Source organism: Triticum urartu, chromosome 3 (genome assembly GCF_003073215.2).
Source record: "Triticum urartu cultivar G1812 chromosome 3, Tu2.1, whole genome shotgun sequence".
NCBI classification, from domain to species: Eukaryota; Viridiplantae; Streptophyta; class Magnoliopsida; order Poales; family Poaceae; genus Triticum; species Triticum urartu.
The window spans coordinates 542,600,960-542,614,273 of record NC_053024.1 but is presented as its reverse complement, the minus strand read 5'-3'; the positions used below and the strand labels follow the sequence as shown (position 1 = coordinate 542,614,273).

General features: G+C 47.6%; 1 protein-coding gene across 6 annotated transcripts; it reads right to left on the bottom strand.

The window, feature by feature from the left end:
- Positions 1-569: 569 nt before the first annotated feature.
- LOC125544871 (WAT1-related protein At3g30340-like) lies at positions 570-6,810 on the bottom strand. 6 transcript variants are annotated; one of them, XR_007299776.1, is made up of 7 exons: positions 6,414-6,808; positions 6,075-6,132; positions 5,884-5,963; positions 4,757-5,035; positions 3,210-3,306; positions 1,783-1,850; positions 570-1,687 (listed from the first exon to the last, which is right to left on the bottom strand). XR_007299776.1 is itself a non-coding variant. In XM_048708650.1 (4 exons), exons 3-4 carry the CDS (start codon positions 5,914-5,916, stop codon positions 4,799-4,801), a joined length of 270 nt encoding a protein of 89 aa, XP_048564607.1. In that variant the 5' UTR covers positions 5,917-5,963; positions 6,075-6,132; positions 6,414-6,799; the 3' UTR covers positions 4,647-4,798. The 6 variants fall into 6 exon arrangements, 3 of the variants coding, with proteins under 3 accessions (XP_048564607.1, XP_048564606.1, XP_048564605.1); XR_007299775.1 differs by having other exon boundaries at positions 572-1,687; positions 4,542-5,035; positions 6,403-6,810; XR_007299777.1 differs by lacking the exon at positions 3,210-3,306 and having other exon boundaries at positions 6,414-6,807.
- Positions 6,811-13,314: the final 6,504 nt, after the last annotated feature.

Here is a 13,314-nt window from a genome sequence, read left to right as displayed (position 1 = left end):
GAATTGAGAATCAAAAGGAGAGAAGAAGCCATCTAGCTACTGCCTACGGACCCGTCAGTCTATGATGAACTACACACGCATCATCGGAGAGGCACCACTGAGGATGATGAACCCCTCCGTGATGGTGTCTAGATTGGATCTCGTGGTTCTGGAACTTGCGGCGGCTGGAATTGTGTTTTGTCTACTCCCCTATGGTTTCTGAGATATTTCGGCATTTATAGGGCGAAGAGGCGGTGCGGGAGGCCACCGAGGGGGGCACAACCCCCCTGGGCACGTCTGGGCTGCTGGGCGCGCCCAGGTGGGTTGTGCCCACCTCGGGCCTCCCCTCGGGTACTTCTTCGGCCCATGTTGTGTCTTCTGGTCCAAAAAAATTCTCCAAAAAGTTTCGCTGCGTTTGGACTTGGTTTGGTACTGATATTCTGTGAAGTAAAAAACAAGCAAAAAACACCAACTGGCGCTGGGCACTATGTCAATAGGTTAGTCCCAAAAAAATGATATAAAGTTGTTATAAAATAATTGTAAAACATCTAAGAATGATAATATAATAGCATGGAACAATCAAAATTATAGATACGTTGGAGACGTATCATGCTTCGACGCTGGGAAGGGCGACCATAGATGCCGGCAAGGGGTGGGCCCCAGTGGATGCGGCGTGGCCGTTGGGAAGTGGTTGGATGCGGCGGCGGCCTGAGTACTGTCGAACCGACCAAAAAATGGGTGGCGGCGACGAGGGCGGGGGTGTCGAGCGTGAAGGAGGGAAAGGAAGAATGACCGATGTGCCACCAATGGGTGGACTAGGGAGAGGACAAGGACGGGCGTCGCACACGTCGGCATTGTGTCTGCGATGCCGCAAACTCAGCCCAACTTTGGACCGAACATGGGTCACAGCGGACAGAAAAACGGACACCTGCCCATTTTCGTCAGTGCATTGGCCCACGTTTTCTATCTGCGCGGATCCAAACGGACGCGGCCGGACCAAATGGGTCGCCGCATTGGAGTTGGCCTAATTTCATGTCGGGAGAGTAAGGGTTTTTTTACCGGCTTCTTGCCCTAGGGTGACCAAACTTGTTCTAAACCCTTTCTTAATTAATAAATGCGGCAAGTCTTTTACCCATTAAAAATAGAAAAAAACCTGTCAAAAATTGGGGATCGGGTGTTGTTAAATCTTCTACAAACATGATTTTTGGTTCTTAAATTTGGTATTAGTTTTGCTAAAAAATAGTCGTTTATCAAAAGACGAGCCTAGTCCTTTTTTTGGCAAAGACGAGTCTAGTCTTTTTTCTTTGTGGTAATAGGTGTCTCATTAATAAAATAAAGATTCAGTTATAAGCCATGTAAACAACGGCATTACATGACTGAAAAGATAGAATAATCCTATACAAAAAACCAGCGTATGCCCCTCTCTTTCAAGGCAAAGAAGACAAATCACCTTTTCACCCGAGCTCGACGCGACTTCATCGCAGTTCTGCAGCTTTACGAACCTTCAATGTAGTTTGCCTAAAGCAAAATCATAGCCGTTGAAAGAAACAGACTGGCGCAATGTGTCCGCGGACATGCAATCTAACTCCAGAATTGGCACCCCAGCACAACTACGACATCGGAGGAGGAAACCAAAACTGTCAGCTGCCAACCACCAAATCAGCACAACATGCACCTTCTTGCAGTTGTCACCTGCGTAGAGAGCTGTCTGCGCGTACTCCTGAATGTCAAAACCTCCCAGCTCCATCGTGACGTCGGAGACAACGCCATAGCAACGGAGACAAAGCAGAAGGAGAAACACACCTGAAGGGGTCGTTGCCGCCGCCTCGCCGAGACCATCCATGAACCCTAACGCCGCCGATCTAAAGGATCTGCAAACAAACAATGTCATTAACTCCAAGACGCTGCCATAAAGAACACCGACGGTGTGAGAGTGGAACTGAAGCAGATTTATTCTTCCGAGCGTCACTCCCATCACTCCAACGACGCATCACGACTTACAAAATCAATCCCTAGCTACAGTGCGGAGGAACAACAGAGTCCCCCTTCCTCCTGCCGTCGAAGCAGTAGTCGGAAGGAGAAGGGACCAGCCCAGGCCGGTGGAGATCGGAGGTAGAGGGTCGCCTCCCTAGTTACCTTCACGTGGCAGCGGCTAGGTTAAGCCGAGCCTAGTCTAACACGACGAATTGATTTGGCAGCTCGTGGTAGTGGATGTGCGTACCGGGCGTACGTATGCGTAAAGCGACGCGTGGCCCAGGCGGCAGCGCACGGCGCGCGTACCCGACCCACCCCTCGGCGGTCCGGGCCGGGAGGGCGCCGCGTCTGGCACCACTTGGATGGATCGTGCGAGCCGCCGCCGTGAGCGCGCGCGGCGCGGGGCCGTAAAACACACCCGTTGTCGAGCGACGTCACACGCCGCCCGCATGCGCGGATGAGTCCCACAACCGCATGGCATCTCTCGCGTGATCAGTGTGTACGTGCAAGGGGGCGCATGCGTGCGTGCTCTAACAAACTGGCCATGGGCATCTAACTAGTGGTTCATGCATATGCATGAATGGAGAAGATACTCGTTTTCGCAAGGAACATGCATGAGGGTATGGATATGGCCGGGGTAGCGTGCCTTTTGCGGGTAGGCTAGCAGCTCTCCGCTCCAAGTTTTGTGGCCTACCGGAGTGCATGAAACTGAGTATTACTAATACTCCCTCTAAAAAGAAATATAATAGCGTTTAGCTCATAGTGATCTAAACGCTTTTTATATTTCTTTACGAAAGGAATACTAATTTGTGTTCCCTGGCTTGCTATGGTCACCGTGTCAGCCTTAGAATCACACAAGTATTAATTGGAGAGCCGTTGATGCGGATGGACGCCTGATATATTATGCTCCGGGCCATTGGCTCCAGTCCCTTCCTTTCTCCAGCATACTACTATTGCTTACAACACAGACCAAATTGGTCCTGATTTGTTAAGAAACTCCACTAGTAACGCATATATCTTTCTTTAGCATACATGTACACTCCAAGCATATTTTGAGTGGAATCAGTTCAAACACACGTTATGTATTGGTTGATGAATTAACACTTAATGGAATGACGCCTCATCCATATATTGTTTACGTTTCATTTATATATATATATATGTATATATATATATATATGTATATATATATATGTATATATATATATGGAATGTGATAACTGTCAATCATGTGGCAGATTCAAAAACTACCGCACCTCCCGAACGAACCCCCTCCTTCGATCCGATTTTCTCCTCCCCGCACACGAGGTTGCGTGCTCTCCCCGGTTTTCTAGGTCGCTGCACCCGAACTATCTGCAGTTTAAAAAAAAAGAAAAACACAGGCCTTACAAGAGGATTGAAACCACAACCTACCATACTAAATGTAACAACAACAACCAGCTGATCTAGCTCCCTTTGCTGATTCTACAAGAGTTACATGGAAATTGTATCTTCCTGAGACGAGATTGAAAAAAAAAGACAGCGATCGATAACTGAAAATCCAAACCAGTGGCCTCACTTGTCCAGGTTTCAGGACACGCCCTAGTTCCATCATTTTTTCTGCACGTTTCACGCCGGTTCACATGGTTCACAAACCCGATCATCCTCTTCCCTCCTTTTTAGATGCAAATTACCACAATATTTTCACCTAAGTTATCAACTATGTTGGTCGTATATTACCATGTTATTTACATAGAAGTTAATGAGGGATATTTTTCAACAACCTTTTCACCCTTGGTTAAATTTAACGCGGTGTCTTATGTAAGTTATCAGGTATGTGGTTCGTATATTATCGTGCTATTTTCACATAAGTAACCAGGGTATGTTTTTTAATATTTTCCCCTTTGATCAAATTTACCATGGTGTCTGTAAGTAACTTATCGGGTATGCGGCTCATGTATTACCGTGCTATTTTCACATAATTTACTGGGGGTACATTTTTCAATAACTTTTTCCCCTTCTTGCTCGAAGTTCTCACGGTGTTTATACGTACTTATCGGGTATACGGTTCATACATTACCGTATTATTTTCACATAAGTTATTAGGAGTATGTTTTTCAAGAACTTTTTCCCCTTCTTGGTCAAATTTACCATGGTATTTGCACCTAAGTTATCAGGTATACGGTTCATATTTTATCATGTTATTTTCACAAAAGATACCAAGGGTATATTTTCAATAACATTTTTCCACTGTTCAAAGTTACCGTGGTGTTTGTATGTATGTTATCGGGTATCGGTTCATAAATTACTGTGCTATTTTCACATAGGTTACTGGGACTATGTTTTTCAACAACTTGTTCCCCTCCTTGGACAGAGTTACCGTGGTGTTTGACCTAAGTTATCAAGTATGTTGCTCATATATTACCATGCTATTTTTATATAAGTTATCCAGAGTATGTTTTTCAAAAACCACATGCTATTTTTATATAATCTATGGGTTGATTCCATGAGTTTTGGGTCTTCTATGATTTTGTTTTTTGCTTCACTAGTTCCATGAATGAACAACCACATGGATTGGTCAATCTTAGCACAAGCATGATGTAGCTGACCTGGTTAGCGTGGTCAGAATTTCCCACTGAAGAGGCTAGGTCATGGGTCGATGCACCATGTCAGCATCACGAAGGAATGCATCATCACAAAGGACATGCCAGACGCGACCACAACCCGAATTCAGGTAAAATCAATCAAAGTCGATCAGCGGCAAGCCATGTTGTGCATAATGTAGCAAGCAATTCAAAAGCATGATGGTTGGTTGGTTTCTTACGGAGTACATGAAAGTGATGATCTGGAACTTGCTGGAGATGGTCTAGCCGGCGAGGTTGCGCTGCACGGTGACCTGGATGAAGCTGAAGACCACACCTATGTAGAAGGTGATCACCATGGCGCCGTCTAGCGAGACGAGCGTGTTGGCGAGCTTGGTGGCGCCGATGGCCGCCCTAAGGTTGAGCGACTCGGAGCGGGTGACTACAACGAGCATGAAGGAATGCTGGGGGATGGCCATCCGGCGGTTGGAGAAGCCCGTGTTAATGAGGCTCTCCGCCATCTGATAAGATAAAGAGAAATGTGGTTTATCAAGTTGAAACAATACAAAGTTATCGGCCAAAACAAATACAAGTTATTGTGCTGACACATCATAAATTATCATGCTAAAATGAAGTTACCATGCCAAAAAATAGAATGAGTTCAACATGTTGACAAAGTGTGAGTTAAATGTGGTGACACTTCAAAGTTATCAAGCTGACATATTGTTATCATGCTCAGTTTGCATAATTATCGGGTTGAAAGTAAAAAAACTGTTCAAATCAGATCAGATTAAAAATGCTGACACGGTATAAGTTATCAGGCTAAAACAATATGGATTATCAATCAAAAAAAATTCAAGTTACCATGTTGAAAAAAATAAAATGAGTTAAATAGGCTAACAAAGTGATTCTTACCATGTTGACACACTAGAATTTATTCAGGCCGACATACTATAAATTATCAGGTTCAAGCCGCATAAGTCATCAAGTTGAAGTTAAAACATGAGTGTTCAAACCAGTTAGAGTTAAACATTTTGATACATCACAAGTTATCAGGCTGAAGTTTCATAAGTTATCTGGTTAAAATAGAAAAGAATAAGTATTCAAAGCGGTTCGAGTTAAACTGTTGGCACGATATAATTTATCAAGCTAAATCAATATGAATTATCAGGTGGAAGTAATGGAATTACTATGCTGAAAAATAAAATGAGTTAGACAGGTTAGCAAAGTGATCGTTATCATGCTGACCCACTAGAAGTGACCAAGCTGACACTGTAAGTTATAAGCTTCAGACTTTATACTTCCTCGGAACAAAATACTCCTCATGTCAACTGGTCTCAAGGCCAAGAACAGAAGGAAACGCAAGTACCTGAATGGTCAGCCCCAAGATCGATGACACCATGTTTGTGCAGCTTTCGGAAGGTCTTGAGGCCCTTTCATGATATGTAGCTGAAGCGGTGCACGTCGATGTCAATCTCAGGCCATTGGTGATGTACATTCGATTACCACATATCACACAATTTAAGAATAGCAACCAAATGGGTTGATCGAGCAACGCACTTCAGTTCTGATGGACCCCATAGAGGATGAGCGCAATTATGGCACCATGATCAGGAACCTGTCACATACACATACAATTGAAAATAATTTATTCAGTCTCATAGGTATAATTACAAACAAGTTGAGGGCACTCATACCACAGCAAAAATAGATGACAATTTGGAATTTTTGAAGACTTCTGTCCATCAAACTAGGACTTCAGAGAAGGAATTTTTCAATTTCCATAGTAACTGATTCAATGCTATATTGTTTGAACAAAATTGAGAGAGAAAAGAGGATGATTGCGCCAGTGGAAACTTTCCTCAGAATGGTCAAAGAAGGCACTCACCATAAGCTCACCTGTCGATGTAGTAGGCGGCGACGGTGGATCGTCCATTTGATGAGCGGCGGCGGTGGTCAGAGGTGGCGGATGGGGTGGCGGAGGCACACGACGCGCGGGGTTGGCCCGACGATGACTTGTGGAGTCGAGGAGATGGTGGGAGGTTGGGGATAGAGAGCAGCGGCGGTGGGCATGGACGCGGCGGTCGTGCGACAGGTGGCTGACGGCGGTTGTGCACCGGATCAGCCGTCGCGGCACGGCAGAAGCTCGGGAGGAGATGGGGGCGGGACGGCGCCGGCCGGGAGCAGGGGAGGAGATGGGTGTGTGGCGACGGCGGACCTGGGCAGGAGAGGAAATGGGTGCGAGCGAGGAGATAAGGCTCCTGTCAGTTTTCCGTTTTCCTTCTTCTCCTGTGCAGATCGCCAGCAGCCGTGCGATCACAAGCGTTCTCATTTCATGTGGTCGTTTTTTGCAATCGAGCACAGGGTTGCCAAATACATATTTCGTATATATATATATATATATATATATATATATATATATATATATATATATATATATATATATATATATATGCTTGTTCAAGTTATGTAGCTAGTTGCCGTCGCTTTCATACGTACGACTTGTTCCAATTCAGAAACCAAATCAAGAAAAGATGAGTTATTGGATCTCTCTTCTTTAAAAAAAATTCTACAAGACTTGTCCTCTAGAACACGTTTGTCCCAGAAATCAAACAACGGCTTAATTACGACGACCCCAGGATATAAACGCACACCTGACTGGCCAATGATGATAACCTATTTATATTCTCACAAACGTATATAGTTTATCCAGGAGTGACGAAGGAGACGGTATCTAGCTATATATATCTACGTAGCTAGCAGAGAGCGGGAGACAAGATGACGATCAAGTCCAACCTGAACCAACCAACTACAATTCCCGCTGCACCTGATGTCTGTTGGATCGTCGTCCTCGTCCATACCAAGTCAAAACCTACACCATTTTCCACGCACGTAGCCGCTGGAACCACACGCCGGCACCTGGACACCCGCTGCAAACATGCCGGCCGTACGTGGTGCCTGGATTCATCCGTTAATTCCTGCCTGCACCACGGTTCACGGACAAGCGGGTGATGAAAACCCTAAAAATGATTAACTAAGCGAGCATCATCCATGACACCTACTGTACGTGATGGATGGGTGCCGGGAGGAAGAATTGGGCACTACGCTGGCTGCTGAAGGCCATTACTTTACTCCGGCGAGATCCGAGACAGGGATATGCTCCGTTTGCCTAGTTTAACACAATGCGTACGTAAGAATGCGATGGCCAGCCCAGACAGACGACGATCGAGCGTCAGTGGCCGGGCGGTCCGCTGCAACTTGCGCCTACAAAATGCGATATATATGCAGCAAGTCCCGTTATGTAGCTAGCTAGCAGGGGGAATCCTCAACCTCCTCCTATAGACAAATTAACTATGGGATACATAATTATTTTCATGAGCTAATTAGGCCAGCTCTCAAGCTAATTAGCCATCCTTGTTAATCAGCTTGCCGGAATGAAGCAGCGATTGAGTGATTAGAGGGATTCCGTTCCCTACGTAATAAGCAAGCCCAAGGCTAACGATGTTTCTATCTCAAGTCAAGTCTGGGTGCTGTACGTACTCCCAAATTAATCAAATTCAAACGGCAGTTTTATGTGTCCTCCGTACTTATACATGCATGGCTTTCGTCAACGGCGAAGGCTATAGTACACCAGTGGCGGTGGTACATACATATAGTAGGCTAGCATCGCGGTGACGTGAGAGGAATAACGATGGGCGTCGGAGTTGGACTAGCGAGCTGGTGAATGGAATGAAAGCCCCTCAATCAATTTGTTATGCGCTAATTGGCGCCGTGTGTTCCATACGGAAAGCAACCGCGGACCCGACCGGGCCAAACAGACCTTGATGATCCGAGACTAGCTAGCAAGACAAGAGAGAAACGAAGGGATCGACGTCAATGGGTGCCGGCCGTCGCGATCGGGTGCTGTCGATCGGTCGGCACCCGAGGAACAGACGGGGATGGCATAAAATGTTACTACTAGCTAGTAATTCAAACCCCCGTGATCTCGATCATTCCCGGCCGTCTCCGGTGGGTGGCACCGGCACCGGCCCCGGCAGGCCGGCCACCACCACCACGTACCAATCAGCTGATGCCCGCATGCGTGCATGCACCGAGCAGCAGCAGCAGCAGCAGCATATATACTTTACTCGTGCGGGCCGGGCGTCAATCGACATGGATGCATGGCTACTTGCGTAGGGTGATTGGCTCATTGGCTTGGCCCGTTGGCATGCATGCATGCCGTTTACGACGAATCACTAGTAGGATCTATCGACTAGATTGTGTTCACCAGTACTCTCCGTAGTACTGCAAGATATAGACAGGGGAATTATTCGTAGTACTGATTCGCCTAGCCGTCCTCGATCGGGCCCGAGTAATCCAGGCATGTACCTTGACTTGGCGCCACGATTGTCTTTGCTTTCCTCGGCATATCCCGACCACACGGCCCTTGAATTAGCAGCAGGACGGTATGTAGTTTCTTGCTTGCTGCTATATCCTATAGCAGATTAGATAAATCGGCTGCCGCGCGCTGATCCATCGAGTCTTTGATCAAGTCCTGAGTGACATCAGTGAGTTGATTGTTGATTCCACGGTGCATGCAGTGCAAGTGCAGCCGGCGGTGGTTGGGCTTGGCTTTGGGCAGGACGGGACAGGTGCTGCCGCGTCCATGTGTGCCTGCTTTTGGACTGGACGACTTTTGCACTGCACAGGGCACATCGCTTTCGAGTTTTAACCGGGCTGTATGTATTGCCAGTATGCAATGTTCTTCAGTGGTTACTGTGACAGAAACATCGGCTAATTTTACTATAAGAGGTGAGACTCGGATATATAGATTCTTAAGAGGATTGTGTGCAGATATTATGTACCTGTAGTCCGTAAACCAGCAGGCAAGGTGTTGGTGGGGATGTTGAACAGCAAAGTGGCACTGTGTTGTGTCTAGGCTGAGTTAAGCTGACAAAAAGGGGGAGATTTGATTCGACTTTAGGCACTTTTATTTGCTTTTGGAGCTAGCTAGTGCTTGTCCAACGTACTCTATACGAGTATAGTCATTCCTAGTCTCCTCTTAACTAGTTAGGACTACATACACAACGTACAGAACAATGGCAATGGCCTAGCTAATAAGTTCCTACGTACTACATTCATGTTCAAAAAAGAAAAAGCTCCTACGTGCGTGCATATGATATGAGTACGCATTATTACTAACAAAGAGAGAGGCGGGAAGTCTGTCCCGGGGACACACATGACATGATTCTTGTCGCCCAAAGAAAATCCACCCTCGATCCCTCCCCATCGGATCACAATCCTCAAGCCTAGCCACTCTATCCATCCTAAACGCACGCACATATATACAGCCTCGACCAGATAGTCGTCGTCCCGCACGTCGTGGCTACTCCGATCCTAGTGCCACTGCCAGAGCTACACTGCGTAGGCAATTTAGGTTGGGGCCGCGTCCAAAACGCCGACGGGAACAGGCCGACCGTATGAATCACCGCTGTCCGGCGTAACGTGGATGGAGTCCAACTCCATCGGCGCCCAGTCCCCGACGCGCCGCTACGACGGCCAATGCCGTCTGTCCTTTCACGAGGCTACCATCCCCGCCACCCTCACGTATACTCGTCCCTACCTACCACCATTAGTCCTACACGGCACGCACTGACCGGCGATCGATCGGCTGACGAGCAATCCCTCTCGACCGATCCCATCTATCGACGACCGCATGCGAGCTGGGCGGGTGGGTCGCCGTCGACCGTCGTCTGGCCGGCGCCTTGTTGGAACGCGGCGGCGCGCGGCCGGGACAACTCCTTTTTCTTCCTTTGCTTGCGTCGCATTGCATTGATCGGCGTGAATACAGTGCCCCGATCCTGACAAGTCACACTTTAGGCGGTGCACGGCGGATCCTGATCTGATCTTGACCGCGGCGCGCCGCTCTGCTCTGACTTTGAGGCCGAGCTACACCCTACACGCTACACACCTGCGGGCACCATGGTCACCAGAGCTGACTAGCTACGATCGACCCGGTGGACGTGTGCGGGGACAGCACGGCTCCGTAGCCGTGCGACCAAGGGACACGCCTACGCCTACGGGGCCGGACGACAAATTAGTTGACACAAGCTAGCAAACATGCAGAGCGGGGATCGATCGACCGATCGATGGCCATGGCGCGTACGTGGCTTGATTAACCCAGTCACCGGGCAAGACCCGTTGCTGTCCTCGTAACGTATGGTGGCCGGTAGGGTCCCCGGCCCGATCGAGCCGTCCTACGTGTTGATCCGACATGTCGCAAGCGTGTGATGTTACTGCTCACACAAGATATGGCACCCTGCCATCTCGCTGTCACGCGACTACACGAGGGCAGGGACATGCTGCGGTGGAGAAACCGAAGTTTGCACGTTGGATCGAGACATGTGATAGCTAGCCAAGTGTCCGTCGAACTCGACCGATCATTACTGTGAGATTTGACAAAGATCGACTGATGTTCGTGAGGGCATAATCGAAGCTGCCGCAGGTGCTTTATGCTCTTTGGAGAAGCTGTTTTTTTTTCCTTTTACGAAAAAAACTTTCAATCTATTCATCAATATTAGGCTTGTGGTAGTTCTATTTGAACTCTAGAGATTTTTATTACTCGCTTTTTTAAGAAGTCACCTTGTACTAGCATTATACCTTTTCTTTTTTGCGAAAAAGCATTATACGGCACCTAGCTTTGTTTCCAGATTCAAGACTATCCTTCATTTTGGTTGCACCAGACGCTATTTTTTACGGAAATGTTAACGCTCACACGTGTGGGCGTTTGTATCTCGCTCACACGTGGATCCGCGTCCGTTCGTGAGCGCACGAATTTTGGCATGTTTCTAGTGCCACGTATGACTGGCCTGGTGTGTGGGCGTTCAGCCGGTCGCCCACACGGTCGTTTCACCACACAGGAGGAGCTGGTATGTGGGCGTTCAGCAGTTCGCCCACACGCCACTTTGCACGCACACACAAGGGCCAGTGTGTGGGCATTTGGTATCTTGCCCACACGTCTTTCTCCTCTCCCACACCCAAGCTGCTAGTTGCCATGTGTTTTTGCACTGCACATGGCAACTGCCCCTAGTGTGCTTTTATAAGCAGGTGGCAACTCTTTTTTTTTATCCGAGTTTGCCATGTATTTTGCAGGGTACACGACAACTGCCTAGTGTGCACGTAAGCAGATGGCAACTCTCTTTTACCGAGTTGCCATATGTTTTTGCATGATACATGGCAACTGCCCTAACGTGCATGTACATGGCAACTGCCCTAACGTGCACGTAAGCAGATGTCAACTCTTCCTTTTTACATGGCAACTGCCCTAACATGCACGTAAGCAGATGTCAACTCTTTCTTTTTACATGGCAACTGCCCTAACATGCTTGTGAGCACATGGCAACTCTCTCAACTGCCTAGTGTTAGTATGTGGCAACTCCTAAAGTTATGAAATCATGGCAACTACATTAGATCAGACCATACATGGCAACTGCAGTTGAGCAACCATGGCAACTGCAGTTATCTGACATGGCAACCGTAGTTCAGCGACATGGCAATTGCAATTAAACGAACATGGACGAGGGTCTGGACCATGGCAACTGCGGGCGCGCGGTGACCGTCACGCGTGACGTGCGGGACCAGGAAGTACGAGGCCTGACATACGGGTGTGTGGGCGTTATCAACTTCGCCCACACGCACGCGTATAAGAGGGATCGGGAGAGAAAAAAAAAGACGTGTGGGCGCTAATTGTTTTGCCCACACGTAGATGTGTGGGCTGTTTCTTTTATAGACAACACAAAATGTATGGGCGGACTCCCTAACGCTTACACGTGTGGCACTTATCAGCGTCCATTTTTTATGTTGTTTTTCCGTTATCTGATGATAGTGGAGCCCGGCCATGAGGAGTCATGTTGTACGTATGAACGTGTACAGCCGCAGAGTCAGTACAGTACGTAAGAGGTCATGTGCTACGTATGCACAAGATTGGTACGTATGGTTTAGATATCATATTGTGGTTCCTAGCAGCAGCTATTAATATATCTTTTCTAAACAGATTGGCCATGTTGGTCGACTGGTCAAAGTCAACAATCACACGAGCAAAATCAACACGAGAGAATCCTGAAATGTTGACTGAGAATTATCAATTATCTGGTCGAGAAATCGCCAAAATACAAATCAATCGATCAGAAAGAAATAAACAAATGGAATCAAACTCGTGCATTCGGTCCGAAACCGCCGGCAACCAGCGGGCAGCGGCTGCTCGATCGTCTAAACCTCACGCCGGCTGATGGAATCAAACTGTCGTAGGCCGGCCGTCTTCTTTACCTTGAAGCCACCTCCAACTCCAACGTGCATGGTGGTATATCTTGGGCAGTGCCCGGATTAGACAGTACAACTCCTCGAGAATGAGTCGGAGAACTTGTAACATATCTTCTTCTTTTATAAAAATATAATACGCCGTTGACGTACTTAAAAAAAAGCCGGAGAAACGAAATAACAGTACGGTCGACGGCTGACCTCATGTGTTCCTGACCTGTCTTTCCTTGCCCGACAAATCTCGTTTGCACCAAGCCACTACCACTAGCTGCAAAGCGTCAACGATGCTGACATTGCATGGAGCAGCAGCTGGCAGGAGCGCCCGAGGCGAGGCAAGGCGTTCCAGAAGTGCAAGGAAAAATAAACTTGTCGTGGCAGCAGCAGTAGTGTAGATTTCTACGGAAGCACACGCACGGGAGAGTCTGTGGCTCGACAGGTGGCCCATTTTTCTCCTTTGTTTTTCCCTATGTGGAGCAGTGACTTGGACGGACGAAGTTACCTGTCG

Excerpts from the sequence above, each read along its gene's own strand:
- LOC125544871 (XM_048708649.1), bottom strand. The coding sequence starts at position 6,012 with ATGTACATCACCAATGGCCTGAGATTGACATCGACGTGCACCGCTTCA. Across the intron at positions 5,036-5,883 it reads TCTTGGGGCTGACCATTCAG|ATGGCGGAGAGCCTCATTAA; the intron begins GTACTTGCGTTT and ends TTATCTTATCAG.